The 23,730-nt window shown below is 45.1% G+C and overlaps 1 protein-coding gene across 3 annotated transcripts in view; it reads left to right on the forward strand.

Annotated features, from left to right (window-relative positions):
- Positions 1-23,730, forward strand: part of sbf2 (SET binding factor 2) — a 364,253-nt gene that overhangs the window by 139,791 nt on the left and 200,732 nt on the right. For all 3 annotated transcript variants that reach the window (XM_056278149.1, XM_056278150.1, XM_056278151.1), the window contains exons 7-10: positions 1,305-1,437; positions 3,964-4,072; positions 4,434-4,547; positions 4,815-4,892. In XM_056278149.1, the coding sequence (XP_056134124.1) occupies positions 1,305-1,437; positions 3,964-4,072; positions 4,434-4,547; positions 4,815-4,892 (434 nt within the window). The remainder of the gene's footprint in view (positions 1-1,304; positions 1,438-3,963; positions 4,073-4,433; positions 4,548-4,814; positions 4,893-23,730) is intronic.

Raw genomic sequence — 23,730 nt, forward strand, 5'->3', positions numbered from 1 at the left:
CATGTGCACTGCAAAGGATTGTGTATCCCTCTTCACAAAAAAACTTGCCAAAATAGCATTTGGATATGGTCTTGATGTGATTATTTCCGAATATATTCACGTGAAAAACCAAAATTTGGTTGGCCTGCTCAACCACAAACTTGCCTTGAGACTCAGGTTGTGTCCAAAATCACATACTACTTGCTACATACTACATATGTGTACTCGCTTTCAGCATACTATTAGTATGTGAGTAAGAAAGTACAATGGGTGTTTGGACATAGTACTTAATCATAGAGCCGCAGCACTTACTTTCAGCTCTTTGAGTGTTAATGACGACATGTTGTGCACAAATGACTGGTGCAATGATCCACGTCTTTTTTAAATGCAAAAATAAACAGGGATTTTAACCACTTTCTGCTTAGCAAAGTGAAAGTAACTCTTAAATTTCAACCATTCTGTCGTTCTGCCGGTAAGGTTTTTCATTGCCCTTCACCATTGTTGCTTGTTGTTGTGAAGTTTGGCAGTGCAGTGTGGAATATTCATGCCCAGTGTCGTGTCCTGTGTTTGCATACTCCAGAAATTCTTAGGGTGTAGTGTGACATCTGGGTGTTTGTTGTATTCTGCGTGATGCACACTATCGTTTCAGACATACTAGGCACACACATACTATTTTGGTGCACTAAATATTATGCTAGTATGCCATTTCAGACGCAGCCTCAGATTTTGTTGATCCCATTGCTCAGTTTCCTGTTTTTGTTTATTTGTGAAGAACCTGACTGAGACAGCCGGACTTCTGGACTCAGCGCCTGCGGTGGTGCAGATGGCCGCCAGTGTTCCTCTGGCTTTATCACTCCAATGTGTGATGGATTGGTCTGTCAGTTGCTTGATAGGAAACAATAACGGGAAGTGTAAACTTAGAATTCATTTGGCCTGTCACATCGGTATGTGACATGTTAGTTATTACGTGGTATGAAAGTGTAGTTTCTGAGATGTTTTCCTGTGTTTGTATTAACTTTGCATCATTCAATCTATACTGTCCCATTTGAATTAGAAAATTTGTTTTTTCCCCCATTATGCACCAAGCAAGTTACTGCTGATGTTACAGAAATGATGTTAATGTTGCTACCATGTCCTGACCACAAACAGTATTTTTGCAGCTTGAACCTTCTGCATGGATTTGGAAAAGTATTTCATATCACGCAGTCCCAAGTGAATATTTCTGGAATCCTCCACAGACAGCATGTTTTGATCAATTGTTCTGGAATAATGTAAAAGTCACACACACTGCCTCATTAATGACTTTTCCCTTTTCCCCCCTGCAGGAATCCAGAATGTTCTTAGCCTGTTTTGTGCCGTTCTGACAGAGCACAAGGTTTTGTTCCACTCCACCAGCTACCAGAGGCTGGGAGAGGCGTGCCGTGCATTGGAGGCCCTGATGTTCCCCTTGAAATATAGGTATGTGCTTGTTCTGTTGACCTGGCTAGCTGCTGACATATGTATTCATCCCCGACAGTTGTCTTTAACATATGTGTTCATCCCCGACAGTCGTCTTTAACATATGTGTTCATCCCCGACAGTCGTCTTTAACATATGTGTTCATCCCCGACAGTCGTCTTTAACATATGCGTTCATCCCCGACAGTTGTCTTTAACATATGTGTTCATCCCCGACAGTCGTCTTTAACATATGCATTCCATCGTCCATTCAATTCTTTGCTTTCCAATGAGTTCAAAATATTTGGTGCATTGTTAATATATGGACTTTTCGAACTGTTCAGATTAGGGCTGTCAAGATATCAGATTTTCACTATGATTATTGTGGCCAAAAGGATTCACGATAACGATATTATCGTGATATCTATAGAAAATTTGAAAATAATAATGCTATCAGACAAATTCATCTATAACTTTGTTTATTGTGCATTTTGTATTTTTTTTGGTGAATGAATTACACTCAAAATATGAAGGTAGGGAGGTGGAAAGAGAGTCTGTCACCATAACTGTATAAAAGTGTGCAAAAACAACAAAAAACAAATTACAATTAATGGATAGTGAAAAGGCAACCAGATGAACTCTTAAACAAAATATCCACGAGGCCTAACATCTGCATCAGTACAGAGAGTTTGTCAAAGACATGCATGTTAGGGTTAATACTCTGTGCCCCAGGCAATAGGAAAAGAAGAGCTGGAGTTGGTACCCAGATGCTACAATGCAGCTGCCAACTGTTCCTAGTATAGGATGGGTTAAGGACAGAAAACAAATTTCGTTGTCTGTATGTGCAATAGCATTGAGGTCAGGTGAATCGGCCATACTAAATTGTCTCTAGGTGTGAATATGTCGCCCATGTGATGGACTGGTGGCCTGTACAGGGTGTCTCCCCGTAGTCAGTTGAGACTGAAGAGGTCACTCAGATTAATGATGAAACGTTTCTCTCTCAATAAACGTTGTGTCTAGATGAACTGATTCAACTTTCTGTGATGCTAGAGTAGAAGTTAGAGGGTCTGCATAAAGTGATATTTTATGCAACCTCCAGCTTGCATCCAGCACCCCAGATATTTGAAGGTTTTCTTGTCAACGCAACAAGTGGTTCTTTGCTAATGGCAAACAATGAAGATGGTAGTGGACACCCTTATCTGCTTCCTTTCTTCAAATGAAACTGCTCCAAGTCCAACTACCACCAGCAATAAAGATAACCATGAGCCTTTTTATTTTTAGTTTCTGAAATCATGTTCAGAGTTGCGCTAATATTGTTTGTTTCTTCTCTGCCAGGTATTAATTCTTTTTGGGCTAGGCTGATTAGCTTTGCATTTATTGTCGGAACTGTCCTTGCCATCGTTAATCATATCTTCAGATCTGTGCAGAGAAGACTTATAGGGTGATATGATTTTATTATGGTCTTTCCCTTTGTGGATAACTAAAATCAGTGCTTTTGCCCATATTCCCTGGTGATAGTTCTACAATAAAGCATAATTAAATACTCACCGCAAAATGATTGTGAGTTTGTCCTTAAAGCACTTTTCAATATCCCCTTGATATCCCCTCTGTACCTGGTGACTTATTTTTCAAGGTTTTGACTACCCCTTAAAAGCCTCTTCTTCTCATCGTTATAGGTTGCATCATCATTTTACCTTTTCTTTGCCCATTTTGGGTGAATAGAGATCTTCAAAAAAGGCTATCTATTTTCCTTATCTATCACTAGGGAGTCATGTAATTTCTTAAAATGGAGAAAGCCTCTGATCTACCCTTCCATTAGGTCACTATATTTTTAGAGGAATGATTACTTTTTTGGGGTACAATGTGGCTTGCATGGTGGCGCAGTGGTTAGCGCAGTCGCCTCACAGGAAGAAGGTCCTGGGTTCGAGCCCCGCGTGGGTTTCCTCCGGGTGCTGCGGTTTCCTCCCACAGCCCAAAGACATGTAGGTCAGGTGAATCAGTCATACTATATTGTCCCTACATGTGTGTGTGGGTGGGCCCTGTGATGGTCTGGCGGCCTGTACAGAGTGTCTCCCCACCTGCTGCCCGGTGACTACTGGGATAGGCTCCAGCATCCCTGCGACTCTGAGAGCAGGATAAGCGGTTTGGATAATGGATGGATGGATGGAACATGGCTTGCTTAATTGTCTTATGTAACTGGAATGCTGATAAATGTCCTGGCTATTCCCCATCTTATAGTACCTCTGATTAGAGAATTGTAGGGTGCCCTCTTCTGTGTATCATTGAATAATTTCATTACCAAGTTTATGAATATTTTCCTATCTCTAGTTGGCACGTATTCTCTTCTTTATACCCCATGAATTAGTTAATATGTGGATTTTAACATAATACACACTTAACTACATTCTTTCCATTCTCTGCATTGGATTTATAAAGAACATGGTTCATGGTACTATTAAAATATCCTGTTTCAGATCTAATGCTCACCAATTACAGACTTCTTTTTATAATGGCTTTTCTCCTGTTTTATATTCTGTTATCAACTCAGTTACCCATACATCCCCATTTTGCCTTCCCGGCTGCTAGAGGTGCTGAGCTCGCCCACACCATTCATCATAGGAGTACACTCCATGTTCCAGAATGAAATCCAGGATCTGGTGAGTGCATCTGTATCACAGGTAGTTTAACATATTTCACTTACATTGAGACAGAAACAGACCCCACAAATTGCAAAGTATAAATAAACATGTGAGCATTGTTACCAAGTTGAAATCTTTCACAGTATATCATGATAACCCGAAAAGTGTAGGTGCAAGTTAGGAGTTGAGACATACCGTCCACTATCCAGGGTAGATTAAAATTACGTTTTAACACTGAGGTGTTGACTCATTGAGCTTACTGCAAAAATCTTAGTTTAGCCAGTTTTGGCTCAACAGTCATGAAGTTGTTCATCACAGTACTCCCGCCAGCTGAAGTCCAGCCACTTGACATGTCTGCCTTGTTTGTGTTTCCCCCGAGTTGGATGTTATCATTGCTGACCTCGATGGAGGAACAATAAAGATTCCTGAGTGTATCCACCTGTCCCTGCTCCCAGAACCACTACTGCACCAAACACAGACGGCCCTGTCTTTGGTAGGAACACACACACACACACACAATTTCGAGAATGTGCAAATATTTGTGTCGAAATGAATTCACTTGGCTCTGAACACCAAGAGGACAAATAAGTGTGTCACAAGGCAGCGTCTGTAACAGTGTCTGTCCTTATGTAACTGGTCTTTGTAACAGGAGCACAACTGTACAACTTAGCTGTGCTATAAAACTGTTTTTTACTAAGACCAAAGAAATGATTTTAAGAAAATAGCATGAAGAAACAACTTGAGATATTTTTACTCTTAGGTTTTGCACCCAGAACTGGAGATAGCAGACAACGCATTCCCTCCGCTTCGCACTGCACCCTCCAACCTCAAGCTGTTAGTAAGTAACCATCACCTTCTGTGTATCTGCACTGCATCTCTCCACATCTTAAGGGAGTCCCATCATAATTGTTGTTTCTACGTCTGCCTGACCTTCTACCCTCCACACGAGGACAGCACTTCTGCCCATGGGTGAACCCCACAATATAGTTTTATCACCAGGTACTGCTGTCCTCTGTGTTACTGGAAATACTTCCCAACACTTCCTCATGGTATTAATGATGGTGCTGTGTCAAAGTATTTTAAGTTCGGGCCATGTGAGCATAATGCTACAGGGCAGTATTGTGCTGCATTATTCATGTACAGTAAATCATGTTCACAAAACCTGTACATAGCAAAAAGATGGTGTATTTTCCCTTACCAATCCAACTGAAATGGTCCAATGATGGCATGCCAGGAGTTCTCTCATGAAGGAGTTAAAAGGGTATTTGGGGGCAGGGAAAAGCTGCGTGTATTAAAATGTTCTCAATACACTTTACGATAAAGTGAAGGCTGAACCTTTCTTCAGGGGATCAGAGAAAACCATAAGTCTCTCAAACGTTATCATATTGTGGCTTCACAGTTTCCTTCACTTCATGTACTGCGCGGATGTTGTAAAAATTAATCCAAGTCCTTTTATTGCAGTTGTTAATGAAGTTGTGTACACCAGAGCATACATGACTGTTTGATCTCCAGCAACACAAGTTTGATGCTAAATGCGTAAGTGCTGTTACTAATCTCACAGCAAAAAGCAGGAATATCTGCGAGCTAAAGTTCAGGCTTTATATGAGAGCTGATGTAACATTTCAAACGACAGAGTCTTCGTTAGATCGTTAAACCTGAGGTTATTTCCTCTTTTTGCTGTGAGCTTGTGCGTGATTCTATACCTGAACAAAATCTGGAGCCGATGTGCACATTGTTATTTCTGGTCTATAGGTTGATTTGTCCACATATTGAGTACACTGGGTGCAGCCACAGTCATGTCATATCCCAGAACATAAGCACCCAGCTGGAGGGTGACCGTATGTAAAGCCCTGGCTAGACTACTGGACTAAGCCTGGGGCATTTCTCAGGAAATATCCGATCTTTGAAAAGAAAGTTCTTGCCTTATTGTCCAAAAGGTATAATGATGAGGCTGTTGGGAAAAGGTGTAATGATGAGGCTGTTGGGAAAAGGTATAATGGTGAGGCTGTTGGGAAAAGGTGTAATGGTGAGGCTGTTGGGAAAAGGTCTAATGTGAGGCTGTTGGGAAAAGGTGTAATGGTGAGGCTGTTGGGAAAAGGGGCTGTTGAGAAAAGGTGTAATGTGAGGCTGTTGGGAAAAGGTATAATGGTGAGGCTGTTGGGAAAAGGTGTAATCGTGAGGCTGTTGGGAAAAGGTGTAATGGTGAGGCTGTTGGGAAAAGGTATAATGCTGAGGCTGTTGGGAAAAGGTGTAATGTGAGGCTGTTGGGAAAAGGTATAATGGTGAGGCTGTTGGGAAAAGGTCTAATGTGAGGCTGTAGGGAAAAGGTGTAATGGTGAGGCTGTTGGGAAAAGGTATAATGGTGAGGCTGTTGGGAAAAGGTGTAATGTGAGGCTGTTGGGAAAAGGTATAATGGTGAGGCTGTTGGGAAAAGGTGTAATGCAGAGGCTGTTGGGAAAAGGTATAATGATGAGGCTGTTGGGAAAAGGTGTAATGGTGAGGCTGTTGGGAAAAGGTGTAATGGTGAGGCTGTTGGGAAAACGTGTAATGGTGAGGCTGTTGGGAAAAGGTATAATGATGAGGCTGTTGGGAAAAGGTCTAATGTGAGGCTGTAGGGAAAACGTGTAATGGTGAGGCTGTAGGGAAAAGGTGTAATGTGAAGCTGTTGGGAAAAGGTGTAATGGTGAGGCTGTAGGGAAAAGGTGTAATGTGAGGCTGTTGGGAAAAGGTGTAATGGTGAGGCTGTAGGGTAAAGGTGTAATGTGAGGCTGTTGGGAAAAGGTGTAATGGCGAGGCTGTTGGGAAAAGGTGTAATGTGAGGCTGTTGGGAAAAGGTATAATGGTGAGGCTGTTGGGAAAAGGTCTAATGTGAGGCTGTAGGGAAAAGGTGTAATGGTGAGGCTGTTGGGAAAAGGTATAATGGTGAGGCTGTTGGGAAAAGGTGTAATGTGAGGCTGTTGGGAAAAGGTGTAATGGCGAGGCTGTTGGGAAAAGGTGTAATGGCGAGGCTGTTGGGAAAAGGTGTAATGGTGAGGCTGTTGGGAAAAGGTGTAATGGTGAGGCTGTTGAGAAAAGGTACAATGGTGAGGCTGTTGGGAAAAGGTGTAATGCTGAGGCTGTTGGGAAAAGGTGTAATGCTGAGGCTGTTGGGAAAAGGTGTAATGGTGAGGCTGTTGAGAAAAGGTATAATGATGAGGCTGTTGGGAAAAGGTGTAATGTGAGGCTGTTGGGAAAAGGTGTAATGGTGAGGCTGTTGGGAAAAGGTATAATGATGAGGCTGTTGGGAAAAGGTGTAATGGTGAGGCTGTTGGGAAAAGTTATAATGATGAGGCTGTTGGGAAAAGGTGTAATGCTGAAGCTGTTGGGAAAAGTTGTAATGATGAGGCTGTTGGGAAAAGGGGCTGTTGAGAAAAGGTGTAATGGTGAGGCTGTTGGGAAAAGGCATAATGCAGAGGCTGTTGGGAAAAGGTGTAATGGTGAGGCTGTTGTGAAAAGGTGTAATGGTGAGGCTGTTGGGAAAAGGTGTAATGTGAGACTGTTGGGAAAAGGTGTAATGGTGAGGCTGTTGGGAAAAGGTGTAATGGTGAGGCTGTTGGGGAAAGGGGCTGTTGAGAAAAGGTGTAATGGTGAGGCTGTTGGGAAAAGGTGTAATGGTGAGGGTGAGACTGTTGGGAAAAGGTGTAATGTGAGACTGTTGGGAAAAGGTGTAATGGTGAGGCTGTTGGGAAAAGGTGTAATGGTGAGGCTGTTGGGGAAAGGGGCTGTTGAGAAAAGGTGTAATTGTGAGGCTGTTGGGAAAAGGTGTAATGGTGAGGGTGAGACTGTTGGGAAAAGGTGTAATGGTGAGGCTGTTGGGAAAAGGTGCAATGGTGAGGCTGTTGAGAAAAGGTATAATGATGAGGCTGTTGGGAAAAGGTATAATGCTGAGGCTGTTGGGAAAAGGTGAAATGGTGAGGCTGTTGGGAAAAGGTGTAATGTGAGGCTGTAGGGAAAAGGTCTAATGGTGAGGCTGTTGGGAAAAGGGGCTGTTGAGAAAAGGTGTAATGGTGAGGCTGTAGGGAAAAGGTGTAATGGTGAGGCTGTTGGGAAAAGGTGTAATGGTGAGGCTGTTGGGAAAAAGTGTAATGGTGGGGCTGTAGAGAAAAGGTGTAATGGTGAGGCTGTTGGGAAAAGGGGCTGTTGAGAAAACGTGTAATGGTGAGGCTGTTGGGAAAGGTGTAATGTGAGGCTTTTGGTAAAGGGTGTAATGGTGACGCTGTAGGGAAAAGGTGAAACGTGAGGCTGTTGGGAAAAGGTGTAATGGTGAGGCTGTAAGGAAAAGGTGTAATGGTGAGGCTGTAGGGAAAAGGTGCAATGTGAGGCTGTAGGGAAAAGGTGTAATGGCGAGGCTGTTGGGAAGAGGTGTAATGGTGAGGCTGTTGGGAAAAGGTGTAATGGTGAGACTGTAGAGAAAAGGTGTAATGATGAGGCTGTTGGGAAAAGGTATAATGGTGAGGCTGTTGGGAAAAGGTATAATGATGAGGCTGTTGGGAAAAGGTATAATGGTGAGGCTGTTGGGAAAAGGTGTAATGGTGAGGCTGTTGAGAAAAGGTATAATGATGAGGCTGTTGGGAAAAGGTATAATGGTGAGGCTGTTGGGAAAAGGTGAAATGGAGAGGCTGTTGGGAAAAGGTGTAATGTGAGGCTGTAGGGAAAAGGTCTGATGGTGAGGCTGTTGGGAGAAGGGGCTGTTGAGAAAAGGTGTAATGGTGAGGCTGTAGGGAAAAGGTGTAATGGTGAGGTTGTTGAAAAAAGGTGTAATGCTGAGGCTGTTGGGAAAAGGTGAAATGGTGAGGCTGTTGGGAAAAGGTGTAATGTGAGGCTGTAGGGAAAAGGTCTGATGGTGAGGCTGTTGGGAGAAGGGGCTATTGAGAAAAGGTGTAATGGTGAGGCTGTTGGGTAAAGGTATAATGGTGAGGCTGTTGGGAAAAGGTGCAATGTGAGGCTGTAGGGAAGAGGTGTAATGGTGAGGCTGTTGGGAAAAGGTGTAATGGTGAGACTGTAGAGAAAAGGTGTAATGATGAGGCTGTTGGGAAAAGGTATAATGGTGAGGCTGTTGGGAAAAGGTATAATGATGAGGCTGTTGGGAAAAGGTATAATGGTGAGGCTGTTGGGAAAAGGTGTAATAGTGAGGCTGTTGGGAAAAGGTGTAATGGTGAGGCTGTTGAGAAAAGGTATAATGATGAGGCTGTTGGGAAAAGGTATAATGCGGAGGCTGTTGGGAAAAGGTGAAATGGTGAGGCTGTTGGGAAAAGGTGTAATGTGAGGCTGTAGGGAAAAGGTCTGATGGTGAGGCTGTTGGGAGAAGGGGCTGTTGAGAAAAGGTGTAATGGTGAGGCTGTAGGGAAAAGGTGTAATGGTGAGGTTGTTGGGAAAAGGTGTAATGGTGAGGCTGTTGGGAAAAGGTGTAATGTGAGGTTGTTGGGAAAAGGTCTAATGGTGAGGCTGTAGGGAAAAGGTGTAATGTGAGGCTGTAGGGAAAAGGTCTAATGGTGAGGCTGTTGGGAGAAGGGGCTGTTGAGAAAAGGTGTAATGGTGAGGCTGTTGGGAAAAAGTGTAATGGTGAGGCTGTAGGGAAAATGTGTATCGTGAGGCTGTTGGGAAAAGGTGTAATGGCGAGGCTGTTGGGAAAAGGTGTAATGGTGAGGCTGTTGGGAAAAGGTGTAATGGTGAGACTGTTGGGAAAAGGTGTAATGTGAGGCTGTTGGGAAAAGGTGTAATGGTGAGGCTGTAGAGAAAAGGTGTAATGATGAGACTGTTGGGAAAAAGGTATAATGGTGAGGCTGTTGGGAAAAGGGGCTGTTGAGAAAAGGTGTAATGGTGAGGCTGTTGGGAAAAGGTATAAAGACGAGGCTGTAGGGAAAAGGTGTAATGGTGAGGCTGTTGGGAAAAGGTGTAAATGGTTAGGCTGTTGGGAAAAGGTATAATGCTGAGGCTGTTGGGAAAAGGTGTAATGGTGAGGCGGTTGGGAAAAGGTGTAATGTGAGGCTGTTGGGAAAAGGTCTAATGGTGAGGCTGTTGGGAAAAGGGGCTGTTGAGAAAAGGTGTAATGTGAGGCTGTTGGGAAAAGTGGTTGTTGAGAAAGGGTGTAATGGTGAGGCTGTTGGGAAAAGGTGTAATGGTGAGGCTGTTGAGAAAAGGTATAATGATGAGGCTGTTGGGAAAAGGTATAATGCTGAGGCTGTTGGGAAAAGGTGAAATGGTGAGGCTGTTGGGAAAAGGTGAAATGGTGAGGCTGTTGGGAAAAGGTGTAATGGTGAGGCTGTTGGGAAAAGGTGTAATGTGAAGTTGTTGGGAAAAGGTCTAATGGTGAGGCTGTAGGGAAAAGGTGTAATGGTGAGGCTGTTGGGAAAAGGTGTAATGGTGAGGCTGTTGGGAGAAGGGGCTGTTGAGAAAAGGTGTAATGGTGAGGCTGTTGGGAAAAAGTGTAATGGTGGGGCTGTAGAGAAAAGGTGTAATGGTGAGGCTGTTGGGAAAAGGGGCTGTTGAGAAAACGTGTAATGGTGAGGCTGTTGGGAAAATGTGTAATGTGAGGCTTTTGGTAAAGGGTTTAATGGTGACGCTGTAGGGAAAAGGTGAAACGTGAGGCTGTTGGGAAAAGGTGTAAATGGTGAGGATGTAAGGGAAAAGGTGTAATGTGAGGCTGTAGGGAAAAGGTGTAATGGCGAGGCTGTTGGGAAGAGGTGTAATGGTGAGGCTGTTGGGAAAAGGTGTAATGGTGAGACTGTAGAGAAAAGGTGTAATGATGAGGCTGTTGGGAAAAGGTATAAAGGTGAGGCTGTTGGGAAAAGGTATAATGATGAGGCTGTTGGGAAAAGGTATAATGCTGAGGCTGTTGGGAAAAGGTGTAATGGTGAGGCTGTTGAGAAAAGGTATAATGATGAGGCTGTTGGGAAAATGTATAATGCTGAGGCTGTTGGGAAAAGGTGAAATGGTGAGGCTGTTGGGAAAAGGTGTAATGTGAGGCTGTAGGGAAAAGGTCTAATGGTGAGGCTGTTGGGAGAAGGGGCTGTTGAGAAAAGGTGTAATGGTGAGGCTGTAGGGAAAAGGTGTAATGGTGAGGCTGTTGGGAAAAGGTGTAATGGTGAGGCTGTTGGGAAAATGTGTAATGTGAGGCTTTTGGTAAAGGGTTTAATGGTGACGCTGTAGGGAAAAGGTGAAACGTGAGGCTGTTGGGAAAAGGTGTAATGGTGAGGCTGTTGGGAAAAGGTGTAAATGGTGAGGATGTAAGGGAAAAGGTGTAATGTGAGGCTGTAGGGAAAAGGTGTAATGGCGAGGCTGTTGGGAAGAGGTGTAATGGTGAGGCTGTTGGGAAAAGGTGTAATGGTGAGACTGTAGAGAAAAGGTGTAATGATGAGGCTGTTGGGAAAAGGTATAAAGGTGAGGCTGTTGGGAAAAGGTATAATGATGAGGCTGTTGGGAAAAGGTATAATGCTGAGGCTGTTGGGAAAAGGTGTAATGGTGAGGCTGTTGAGAAAAGGTATAATGATGAGGCTGTTGGGAAAATGTATAATGCTGAGGCTGTTGGGAAAAGGTGAAATGGTGAGGCTGTTGGGAAAAGGTGTAATGTGAGGCTGTAGGGAAAAGGTCTAATGGTGAGGCTGTTGGGAGAAGGGGCTGTTGAGAAAAGGTGTAATGGTGAGGCTGTAGGGAAAAGGTGTAATGGTGAGGCTGTTGGGAAAAGGTGTAATGGTGAGGCTGTTGGGAAAAGGTGTAATGTGAGGTTGTTGGGAAAAGGTCTAATGGTGAGGCTGTAGGGAAAAGGTGTAATATGAGGCTGTTGGGAAAAGGTGTTATTGTGAGGCTGTAGGGAAAAGGTGTAATGGTGAGGCTGTAGGGAAAAGGTGTAATGGCGAGGCTGTTGGGAAGAGGTGTAATGGTGAGGCTGTTGGGAAAAGGTGTAATGGTGAGGCAGTAGAGAAAAGGTGTAATGATGAGACTGTTGGGAAAAAGGTATAATGGTGAGGCTGTTGGGAAAAGGGGCTGTTGAGAAAAGGTGTAATGGTGAGGCTGTTGGGAAAAGGTATAAAGACGAGGCTGTTGGGAAAAGGTGTAATGGTGAGGCTGTTGGGAAAAGGTGTAAATGGTGAGGCTGTTGGGAAAAGGTATAATGCTGAGGCTGTTGGGAAAAGGTGTAATGGTGAGGCGGTTCGGAAAAGGTGTAATGTGAGGCTGTTGGGAAAAGGTGTAATGGTGAGGCTTTTGGGAAAAAGTGTAATGGTGGGGCTGTAGAGAAAAGGTGTAATGGTGAGGCTGTTGGGAAAAGGGGCTGTTGAGAAAACGTGTAATGGTGAGGCTGTTGGGAAAGGTGTAATGTGAGGCTTTTGGTAAAGGGTGTAATGGTGACGCTGTAGGGAAAAGGTGAAACGTGAGGCTGTTGGGAAAAGGTGTAATGGTGAGGCTGTAAGGAAAAGGTGTAATGGTGAGGCTGTAGGGAAAAGGTGCAATGTGAGGCTGTAGGGAAAAGGTGTAATGGCGAGGCTGTTGGGAAGAGGTGTAATGGTGAGGCTGTTGGGAAAAGGTGTAATGGTGAGACTGTAGAGAAAAGGTGTAATGATGAGGCTGTTGGGAAAAGGTATAATGGTGAGGCTGTTGGGAAAAGGTATAATGATGAGGCTGTTGGGAAAAGGTATAATGGTGAGGCTGTTGGGAAAAGGTGTAATAGTGAGGCTGTTGGGAAAAGGTCTAATGGTGAGGCTGTAGGGAAAAGGTGTAATGGTGAGGCTGTTGGGAAAAGGTGTAATGGTGAGGCTGTTGGGAGAAGGGGCTGTTGAGAAAAGGTGTAATGGTGAGGCTGTTGGGAAAAAGTGTAATGGTGGGGCTGTAGAGAAAAGGTGTAATGGTGAGGCTGTTGGGAAAAGGGGCTGTTGAGAAAACGTGTAATGGTGAGGCTGTTGGGAAAATGTGTAATGTGAGGCTTTTGGTAAAGGGTTTAATGGTGACGCTGTAGGGAAAAGGTGAAACGTGAGGCTGTTGGGAAAAGGTGTAAATGGTGAGGATGTAAGGGAAAAGGTGTAATGTGAGGCTGTAGGGAAAAGGTGTAATGGCGAGGCTGTTGGGAAGAGGTGTAATGGTGAGGCTGTTGGGAAAAGGTGTAATGGTGAGACTGTAGAGAAAAGGTGTAATGATGAGGCTGTTGGGAAAAGGTATAAAGGTGAGGCTGTTGGGAAAAGGTATAATGATGAGGCTGTTGGGAAAAGGTATAATGCTGAGGCTGTTGGGAAAAGGTGTAATGGTGAGGCTGTTGAGAAAAGGTATAATGATGAGGCTGTTGGGAAAATGTATAATGCTGAGGCTGTTGGGAAAAGGTGAAATGGTGAGGCTGTTGGGAAAAGGTGTAATGTGAGGCTGTAGGGAAAAGGTCTAATGGTGAGGCTGTTGGGAGAAGGGGCTGTTGAGAAAAGGTGTAATGGTGAGGCTGTAGGGAAAAGGTGTAATGGTGAGGCTGTTGGGAAAAGGTGTAATGGTGAGGCTGTTGGGAAAAGGTGTAATGTGAGGTTGTTGGGAAAAGGTCTAATGGTGAGGCTGTAGGGAAAAGGTGTACTATGAGGCTGTTGGGAAAAGGTGTTATTGTGAGGCTGTAGGGAAAAGGTGTAATGGTGAGGCTGTAGGGAAAAGGTGTAATGGCGAGGCTGTTGGGAAGAGGTGTAATGGTGAGGCTGTTGGGAAAAGGTGTAATGGTGAGGCAGTAGAGAAAAGGTGTAATGATGACACTGTTGGGAAAAAGGTATAATGGTGAGGCTGTTGGGAAAAGGGGCTGTTGAGAAAAGGTGTAATGGTGAGGCTGTTGGGAAAAGGTATAAAGACGAGGCTGTTGGGAAAAGGTGTAATGGTGAGGCTGTTGGGAAAAGGTGTAAATGGTGAGGCTGTTGGGAAAAGGTATAATGCTGAGGCTGTTGGGAAAAGGTGTAATGGTGAGGCGGTTCGGAAAAGGTGTAATGTGAGGCTGTTGGGAAAAGGTGTAATGGTGAGGCTGTTGGGAAAAAGTGTAATGGTGGGGCTGTAGAGAAAAGGTGTAATGGTGAGGCTGTTGGGAAAAGGGGCTGTTGAGAAAACGTGTAATGGTGAGGATGTTGGGAAAGGTGTAATGTGAGGCTTTTGGTAAAGGGTGTAATGGTGACGCTGTAGGGAAAAGTTGAAACGTGAGGCTGTTGGGAAAAGGTGTAATGGTGAGGCTGTAAGGAAAAGGTGTAATGGTGAGGCTGTAGGGAAAAGGTGCAATGTGAGGCTGTAGGGAAAAGGTGTAATGGCGAGGCTGTTGGGAAGAGGTGTAATGGTGAGGCTGTTGGGAAAAGGTGTAATGGTGAGACTGTAGAGAAGAGGTGTAATGATGAGGCTGTTGGGAAAAGGTATAATGGTGAGGCTGTTGGGAAAAGGTATAATGATGAGGCTGTTGGGAAAAGGTATAATGGTGAGGCTGTTGGGAAAAGGTGTAATAGTGAGGCTGTTGGGAAAAGGTGTAATGGTGAGGCTGTTGAGAAAAGGTATAATGATGAGGCTGTTGGGAAAAGGTATAATGGTGAGGCTGTTGGGAAAAGGTGAAATGGAGAGGCTGTTGGGAAAAGGTGTAATGTGAGGCTGTAGGGAAAAGGTCTGATGGTGAGGCTGTTGGGAGAAGGGGCTGTTGAGAAAAGCTGTAATGGTGAGGCTGTAGGGAAAAGGTGTAATGGTGAGGTTGTGGAGAAAAGGTGTAATGCTGAGGCTGTTGGGAAAAGGTGAAATGGTGAGGCTGTTGGGAAAAGGTGTAATGTGAGGCTGTAGGGAAAAGGTCTGATGGTGAGGCTGTTGGGAGAAGGGGCTATTGAGAAAAGGTGTAATGGTGAGGCTGTTGGGTAAAGGTATAATGGTAAGGCTGTTGGGAAAAGGTGCAATGTGAGGCTGTAGGGAAGAGGTGTAATGGTGAGGCTGTTGGGAAAAGGTGTAATGGTGAGACTGTAGAGAAAAGGTGTAATGATGAGGCTGTTGGGAAAAGGTATAATGGTGAGGCTGGTTGGAAAAGGTATAATGATGAGGCTGTTGGGAAAAGGTATAATGGTGAGGCTGTTGGGAAAAGGTGTAATAGTGAGGCTGTTGGGAAAAGGTGTAATGGTGAGGCTGTTGAGAAAAGGTATAATGATGAGGCTGTTGGGAAAAGGTATAATGCGGAGGCTGTTGGGAAAAGGTCTGATGGTGAGGCTGTTGGGAGAAGGGGCTGTTGAGAAAAGGTGTAATGGTGAGGCTGTAGGGAAAAGGTGTAATGGTGAGGTTGTTGGGAAAAGGTGTAATGGTGAGGCTGTTTGGAAAAGGTGTAATGTGAGGTTGTTGGGAAAAGGTCTAATGGTGAGGCTCTAGGGAAAAGGTGTAATGTGAGGCTGTAGGGAAAAGGTCTAATGGTGAGGCTGTTGGGAGAAGGGGCTGATGAGAAAAGGTGTAATGGTGAGGCTGTTGGGAAAAAGTGTAATGGTGAGGCTGTAGGGAAAATGTGTATCGTGAGGCTGTTGGGAAAAGGTGTAATGGTGAGACTGTTGGGAAAAGGTGTAATGTGAGGCTGTTGGGAAAAGGTGTAATGGTGAGGCTGTAGAGAAAAGGTGTAATGATGAGACTGTTGGGAAAAAGGTATAATGGTGAGGCTGTTGGGAAAAGGGGCTGTTGAGAAAAGGTGTAATGGTGAGGCTGTTGGGAAAAGGTATAAAGACGAGGCTGTAGGGAAAAGGTGTAATGGTGAGGCTGTTGGGAAAAGGTGTAAATGGTTAGGCTGTTGGGAAAAGGTATAATGCTGAGGCTGTTGGGAAAAGGTGTAATGGTGAGGCGGTTGGGAAAAGGTGTAATGTGAGGCTGTTGGGAAAAGGTCTAATGGTGAGGTTGTTGGGAAAAGGGGCTGTTGAGAAAAGGTGTAATGTGAGGCTGTTGGGAAAAGTGGTTGTTGAGAAAGGGTGTAATGGTGAGGCTGTTGGGAAAAGGTGTAATGGTGAGGCTGTTGAGAGAAGGTATAATGATGAGGCTGTTGGGAAAAGGTATAATGCTGAGGCTGTTGGGAAAAGGTGAAATGGTGAGGCTGTTGGGAAAAGGTGAAATGGTGAGGCTGTTGGGAAAAGGTGTAATGGTGAGGCTGTTGGGAAAAGGTGTAATGTGAAGTTGTTGGGAAAAGGTCTAATGGTGAGGCTGTAGGGAAAAGGTGTAATGGTGAGGCTGTTGGGAAAAGGTGTAATGGTGAGGCTGTTGGGAGAAGGGGCTGTTGAGAAAAGGTGTAATGGTGAGGCTGTTGGGAAAAAGTGTAATGGTGGGGCTGTAGAGAAAAGGTGTAATGGTGAGGCTGTTGGGAAAAGGGGCTGTTGAGAAAACGTGTAATGGTGAGGCTGTTGGGAAAATGTGTAATGTGAGGCTTTTGGTAAAGGGTTTAATGGTGACGCTGTAGGGAAAAGGTGAAACGTGAGGCTGTTGGGAAAAGGTGTAATGGTGAGGCTGTTGGGAAAAGGTGTAAATGGTGAGGATGTAAGGGAAAAGGTGTAATGTGAGGCTGTAGGGAAAAGGTGTAATGGCGAGGCTGTTGGGAAGAGGTGTAATGGTGAGGCTGTTGCGAAAAGGTGTAATGGTGAGACTGTAGAGAAAAGGTGTAATGATGAGGCTGTTGGGAAAAGGTATAAAGGTGAGGCTGTTGGGAAAAGGTATAATGATGAGGCTGTTGGGAAAAGGTATAATGCTGAGGCTGTTGGGAAAAGGTGTAATGGTGAGGCTGTTGAGAAAAGGTATAATGATGAGGCTGTTGGGAAAATGTATAATGCTGAGGCTGTTGGGAAAAGGTGAAATGGTGAGGCTGTTGGGAAAAGGTGTAATGCGAGGCTGTAGGGAAAAGGTCTAATGGTGAGGCTGTTGGGAGAAGGGGCTGTTGAGAAAAGGTGTAATGGTGAGGCTGTAGGGAAAAGGTGTAATGGTGAGGCTGTTGGGAAAAGGTGTAATGGTGAGGCTGTTGGGAAAAGGTGTAATGTGAGGTTGTTGGGAAAAGGTCTAATGGTGAGGCTGTAGGGAAAAGGTGTAATATGAGGCTGTTGGGAAAAGGTGTTATTGTGAGGCTGTAGGGAAAAGGTGTAATGGTGAGGCTGTAGGGAAAAGGTGTAATGGCGAGGCTGTTGGGAAGAGGTGTAATGGTGAGGCTGTTGGGAAAAGGTGTAATGGTGAGGCAGTAGAGAAAAGGTGTAATGATGAGACTGTTGGGAAAAAGGTATAATGGTGAGGCTGTTGGGAAAAGGGGCTGTTGAGAAAAGGTGTAATGGTGAGGCTGTTGGGAAAAGGTATAAAGACGAGGCTGTTGGGAAAAGGTGTAATGGTGAGGCTGTTGGGAAAAGGTGTAAATGGTGAGGCTGTTGGGAAAAGGTATAATGCTGAGGCTGTTGGGAAAAGGTGTAATGGTGAGGCGGTTCGGAAAAGGTGTAATGTGAGGCTGTTGGGAAAAGGTCTAATGGTGAGGCTGTTGGGAAAAGGGGCTGTTGAGAAAAGGTGTAATGGTGAGGCTGTTGGGAAAAGTGGCTGTTGGGAAAAGGTGTAATGGTGAGGCTGTTGGGAGAAGGGGCTGTTGAGAAAAGGTGTAATGGTGAGGCTGTTGGGAAAAAGTGTAATGGTGGGGCTGTAGAGAAAAGGTGTAATGGTGAGGCTGTAGGGAAAAGGTGTAATGGTGAGGCTGTAGAGAAAAGGTGCAATGATGAGGCTGTTGGGAAAAGGTGTAATGGTGAAGCTGTTGGGGAAAGCGGCTGTTGAGAAAAGGTATAATGGTGAGGCTGTTGGGAAAAGGTATAAAGATGAGGCTGTTGGGAAAAGGTGCAATGGTGAGGCTGTTGGGAAAAGCGCTAATGGTGAGGCTGTTGAGAAAAGGTATAATGATGAGGCTGTTGGGAAAAGGTGTAATGTGAGGCTGTAGGGAAAAGGTGTAATGGTGAGGCTGTTGGGAAAAGGTGTAATGGTGAGGCTGTTGGGAAAAGGTGTAATGTGAGCTTGTTGGGAAAAGGTCTAATGGTGAGGCTGTAGGGAAAGGTGTAATGTGAGGCTGTAGGGAAAAGGTCTAATGGTGAGGCTGTTGGGAGAAGGGGCTGTAGAGAAAAGGTGTAATGGTGAGGCTGTAGGGAAAAGGTGTAATGGTGAGGCTGTAGAGAAAAGGTGCAATGATGAGGCTGTTGGGAAAAGGTGTAATGGTGAAGCTGTTGGGGAAAGCGGCTGTTGAGAAAAGGTATAATGGTGAAGCTGTTGGGAAAAGGTATAAAGATGAGGCTGTTGGGAAAAGGTGCAATGGTGAGGCTGTTGGGGAAAGCGCTAATGGTGAGGCTGTTGAGAAAAGGTATAATGATGAGGCTGTTGGGAAAAGGTGTAATGTGAGGCTGTAGGGAAAAGGTCTAATGGTGAGGTTGTTGGGAGAAGGGGCTGTTGAGAAAAGGTGTAATGGTGAGGCTGTAGGGAAAAGGTATAATGGTGAGGCTGTTGGGAAAAGGTGTAATGGTGAGGCTGTTGGGAAAAGGTGTAATGTGAGGTTGTTGGGAAAAGGTCTAATGGTGAGGCTGCAGGGAAAAGGTCTAATGCTGAGGCTGTTGGGAGAAGGGGCTGTTGAGAAAAGGTGTAATGGTGAGGCTGTAGGGAAAAGGTGTAATGGTGAGGCTGTTGGGAAAAGGTATAATGGTGAGGCTGTTGGGAAAAAGGGGCTGTTGAGAAAAGGTGTAATGTGAGGCTGTTGGGAAAAGTGGTTGTTGAGAAAGGGTGTAATGGTGAGGCTGTTGGGAAAAGGTGTAATGGTGAGGCTGTTGAGAAAAGGTATAATGATGAGGCTGTTGGGAAAAGGTATAATGCTGAGGCTGTTGGGAAAAGGTGAAATGGTGAGGCTGTTGGGAAAAGGTGTAATGGTGAGGCTGTTGGGAAAAGGTGTAATGTGAAGTTGTTGGGAAAAGGTCTAATGGTGAGGCTGTAGGGAAAAGGTGTAATGGTGAGGCTGTTGGGAAAAGGTGTAATGGTGAGGCTGTTGGGAGAAGGGGCTGTTGAGAAAAGGTGTAATGGTGAGGCTGTTGGGAAAAAGTGTAATGGTGGGGCTGTAGAGAAAAGGTGTAATGGTGAGGCTGTTGGGAAAAGGGGCTGTTGAGAAAACGTGTAATGGTGAGGCTGTTGGGAAAATGTGTAATGTGAGGCTTTTGGTAAAGGGTTTAATGGTGACGCTGTAGGGAAAAGGTGAAACGTGAGGCTGTTGGGAAAAGGTGTAATGGTGAGGCTGTAAGGAAAAGGTTTAATGGTGAGGATGTAAGGGAAAAGGTGTAATGTGAGGCTGTAGGGAAAAGGTGTAATGGCGAGGCTGTTGGGAAGAGGTGTAATGGTGAGGCTGTTGGGAAAAGGTGTAATGGTGAGACTGTAGAGAAAAGGTGTAATGATGAGGCTGTTGGGAAAAGGTATAAAGGTGAGGCTGTTGGGAAAAGGTATAATGATGAGGCTGTAGGGAAAAGGTATAATGCTGAGGCTGTTGGGAAAAGGTGTAATGGTGAGGCTGTTGAGAAAAGGTATAATGATGAGGCTGTTGGGAAAAGGTATAATGCTGAGGCTGTTGGGAAAAGGTGAAATGGTGAGGCTGTTGGGAAAAGGTGTAATGTGAGGCTGTAGGGAAAAGGTCTAATGGTGAGGCTGTTGGGAGAAGGGGCTGTTGAGAAAAGGTGTAATGGTGAGGCTGTAGGGAAAAGGTGTAATGGTGAGGCTGTTGGGAAAAGGTGTAATGGTGAGGCTGTTGGGAAAAGGTGTAATGTGAGGTTGTTGGGAAAAGGTCTAATGGTGAGGCTGTAGGGAAAAGGTGTAATATGAGGCTGTTGGGAAAAGGTGTTATTGTGAGGCTGTAGGGAAAAGGTGTAATGGTGAGGCTGTAGGGAAAAGGTATAATGGCGAGGCTGTTGGGAAGAGGTGTAATGGTGAGGCTGTTGGGAAAAGGTGTAATGGTGAGGCAGTAGAGAAAAGGTGTAATGATGAGACTGTTGGGAAAAAGGTATAATGGTGAGGCTGTTGGGAAAAGGGGCTGTTGAGAAAAGGTGTAATGGTGAGGCTGTTGGGAAAAGGTATAAAGACGAGGCTGTTGGGAAAAGGTGTAATGGTGAGGCTGTTGGGAAAAGGTGTAAATGGTGAGGCTGTTGGGAAAAGGTATAATGCTGAGGCTGTTGAGAAAAGGTGTAATGGTGAGGCTGTTGGGAAAAAGTGTAATGGTGGGGCTGTAGAGAAAAGGTGTAATGGTGAGGCTGTAGGGAAAAGGTGTAATGGTGAGGCTGTAGAGAAAAGGTGCAATGATGAGGCTGTTGGGAAAAGGTGTAATGGTGAAGCTGTTGGGGAAAGCGGCTGTTGAGAAAAGGTATAATGGTGAGGCTGTTGGGAAAAGGTATAAAGATGAGGCTGTTGGGAAAAGGTGCAATGGTGAGGCTGTTGGGAAAAGCGCTAATGGTGAGGCTGTTGAGAAAAGGTATAATGATGAGGCTGTTGGGAAAAGGTGTAATGTGAGGCTGTAGGGAAAAGGTGTAATGGTGAGGCTGTTGGGAAAAGGTGTAATGGTGAGGCTGTTGGGAAAAGGTGTAATGTGAGCTTGTTGGGAAAAGGTCTAATGGTGAGGCTGTAGGGAAAGGTGTAATGTGAGGCTGTAGGGAAAAGGTCTAATGGTGAGGCTGTTGGGAGAAGGGGCTGTAGAGAAAAGGTGTAATGGTGAGGCTGTAGGGAAAAGGTGTAATGGTGAGGCTGTAGAGAAAAGGTGCAATGATGAGGCTGTTGGGAAAAGGTGTAATGGTGAAGCTGTTGGGGAAAGCGGCTGTTGAGAAAAGGTATAATGGTGAAGCTGTTGGGAAAAGGTATAAAGATGAGGCTGTTGGGAAAAGGTGCAATGGTGAGGCTGTTGGGGAAAGCGCTAATGGTGAGGCTGTTGAGAAAAGGTATAATGATGAGGCTGTTGGGAAAAGGTGTAATGTGAGGCTGTAGGGAAAAGGTCTAATGGTGAGGTTGTTGGGAGAAGGGGCTGTTGAGAAAAGGTGTAATGGTGAGGCTGTAGGGAAAAGGTATAATGGTGAGGCTGTTGGGAAAAGGTGTAATGGTGAGGCTGTTGGGAAAAGGTGAAATGGTGAGGCTGTTGAGAAAAGGTATAATGATGAGGCTGTTGGGAAAAGGTATAATGCTGAGGCTGTTGGGAAAAGGTGAAATGGTGAGGCTGTTGGGAAAAGGTGAAATGGTGAGGCTGTTGGGAAAAGGTGTAATGGTGAGGCTGTTGGGAAAAGGTGTAATGTGAAGTTGTTGGGAAAAGGTCTAATGGTGAGGCTGTAGGGAAAAGGTGTAATGGTGAGGCTGTTGGGAAAAGGTGTAATGGTGAGGCTGTTGGGAGAAGGGGCTGTTGAGAAAAGGTGTAATGGTGAGGCTGTTGGGAAAAAGTGTAATGGTGGGGCTGTAGAGAAAAGGTGTAATGGTGAGGCTGTTGGGAAAAGGGGCTGTTGAGAAAACGTGTAATGGTGAGGCTGTTGGGAAAATGTGTAATGTGAGGCTTTTGGTAAAGGGTTTAATGGTGACGCTGTAGGGAAAAGGTGAAACATGAGGCTGTTGGGAAAAGGTGTAATGGTGAGGCTGTTGGGAAAAGGTGTAAATGGTGAGGATGTAAGGGAAAAGGTGTAATGTGAGGCTGTAGGGAAAAGGTGTAATGGCGAGGCTGTTGGGAAGAGGTGTAATGGTGAGGCTGTTGCGAAAAGGTGTAATGGTGAGACTGTAGAGAAAAGGTGTAATGATGAGGCTGTTGGGAAAAGGTATAAAGGTGAGGCTGTTGGGAAAAGGTATAATGATGAGGCTGTTGGGAAAAGGTATAATGCTGAGGCTGTTGGGAAAAGGTGTAATGGTGAGGCTGTTGAGAAAAGGTATAATGATGAGGCTGTTGGGAAAATGTATAATGCTGAGGCTGTTGGGAAAAGGTGAAATGGTGAGGCTGTTGGGAAAAGGTGTAATGCGAGGCTGTAGGGAAAAGGTCTAATGGTGAGGCTGTTGGGAGAAGGGGCTGTTGAGAAAAGGTGTAATGGTGAGGCTGTAGGGAAAAGGTGTAATGGTGAGGCTGTTGGGAAAAGGTGTAATGGTGAGGCTGTTGGGAAAAGGTGTAATGTGAGGTTGTTGGGAAAAGGTCTAATGGTGAGGCTGTAGGGAAAAGGTGTAATATGAGGCTGTTGGGAAAAGGTGTTATTGTGAGGCTGTAGGGAAAAGGTGTAATGGTGAGGCTGTAGGGAAAAGGTGTAATGGCGAGGCTGTTGGGAAGAGGTGTAATGGTGAGGCTGTTGGGAAAAGGTGTAATGGTGAGGCAGTAGAGAAAAGGTGTAATGATGAGACTGTTGGGAAAAAGGTATAATGGTGAGGCTGTTGGGAAAAGGGGCTGTTGAGAAAAGGTGTAATGGTGAGGCTGTTGGGAAAAGGTATAAAGACGAGGCTGTTGGGAAAAGGTGTAATGGTGAGGCTGTTGGGAAAAGGTGTAAATGGTGAGGCTGTTGGGAAAAGGTATAATGCTGAGGCTGTTGGGAAAAGGTGTAATGGTGAGGCGGTTCGGAAAAGGTGTAATGTGAGGCTGTTGGGAAAAGGTCTAATGGTGAGGCTGTTGGGAAAAGGGGCTGTTGAGAAAAGGTGTAATGGTGAGGCTGTTGGGAAAAGTGGCTGTTGGGAAAAGGTGTAATGGTGAGGCTGTTGGGAGAAGGGGCTGTTGAGAAAAGGTGTAATGGTGAGGCTGTTGGGAAAAAGTGTAATGGTGGGGCTGTAGAGAAAAGGTGTAATGGTGAGGCTGTAGGGAAAAGGTGTAATGGTGAGGCTGTAGAGAAAAGGTGCAATGATGAGGCTGTTGGGAAAAGGTGTAATGGTGAAGCTGTTGGGGAAAGCGGCTGTTGAGAAAAGGTATAATGGTGAGGCTGTTGGGAAAAGGTATAAAGATGAGGCTGTTGGGAAAAGGTGCAATGGTGAGGCTGTTGGGAAAAGCGCTAATGGTGAGGCTGTTGAGAAAAGGTATAATGATGAGGCTGTTGGGAAAAGGTGTAATGTGAGGCTGTAGGGAAAAGGTGTAATGGTGAGGCTGTTGGGAAAAGGTGTAATGGTGAGGCTGTTGGGAAAAGGTATAATGCTGAGGCTGTTGGGAAAAGGTCTAATGGTGAGGCTGTAGGGAAAGGTGTAATGTGAGGCTGTAGGGAAAAGGTCTAATGGTGAGGCTGTTGGGAGAAGGGGCTGTAGAGAAAAGGTGTAATGGTGAGGCTGTAGGGAAAAGGTGTAATGGTGAGGCTGTAGAGAAAAGGTGCAATGATGAGGCTGTTGGGAAAAGGTGTAATGGTGAAGCTGTTGGGGAAAGCGGCTGTTGAGAAAAGGTATAATGGTGAAGCTGTTGGGAAAAGGTATAAAGATGAGGCTGTTGGGAAAAGGTGCAATGGTGAGGCTGTTGGGGAAAGCGCTAATGGTGAGGCTGTTGAGAAAAGGTATAATGATGAGGCTGTTGGGAAAAGGTGTAATGTGAGGCTGTAGGGAAAAGGTCTAATGGTGAGGTTGTTGGGAGAAGGGGCTGTTGAGAAAAGGTGTAATGGTGAGGCTGTAGGGAAAAGGTATAATGGTGAGGCTGTTGGGAAAAGGTGTAATGGTGAGGCTGTTGGGAAAAGGTGTAATGGTGAGGC

Source organism: Lampris incognitus, chromosome 4, assembly GCF_029633865.1.
Source record: "Lampris incognitus isolate fLamInc1 chromosome 4, fLamInc1.hap2, whole genome shotgun sequence".
NCBI classification, from domain to species: Eukaryota; Metazoa; Chordata; class Actinopteri; order Lampriformes; family Lampridae; genus Lampris; species Lampris incognitus.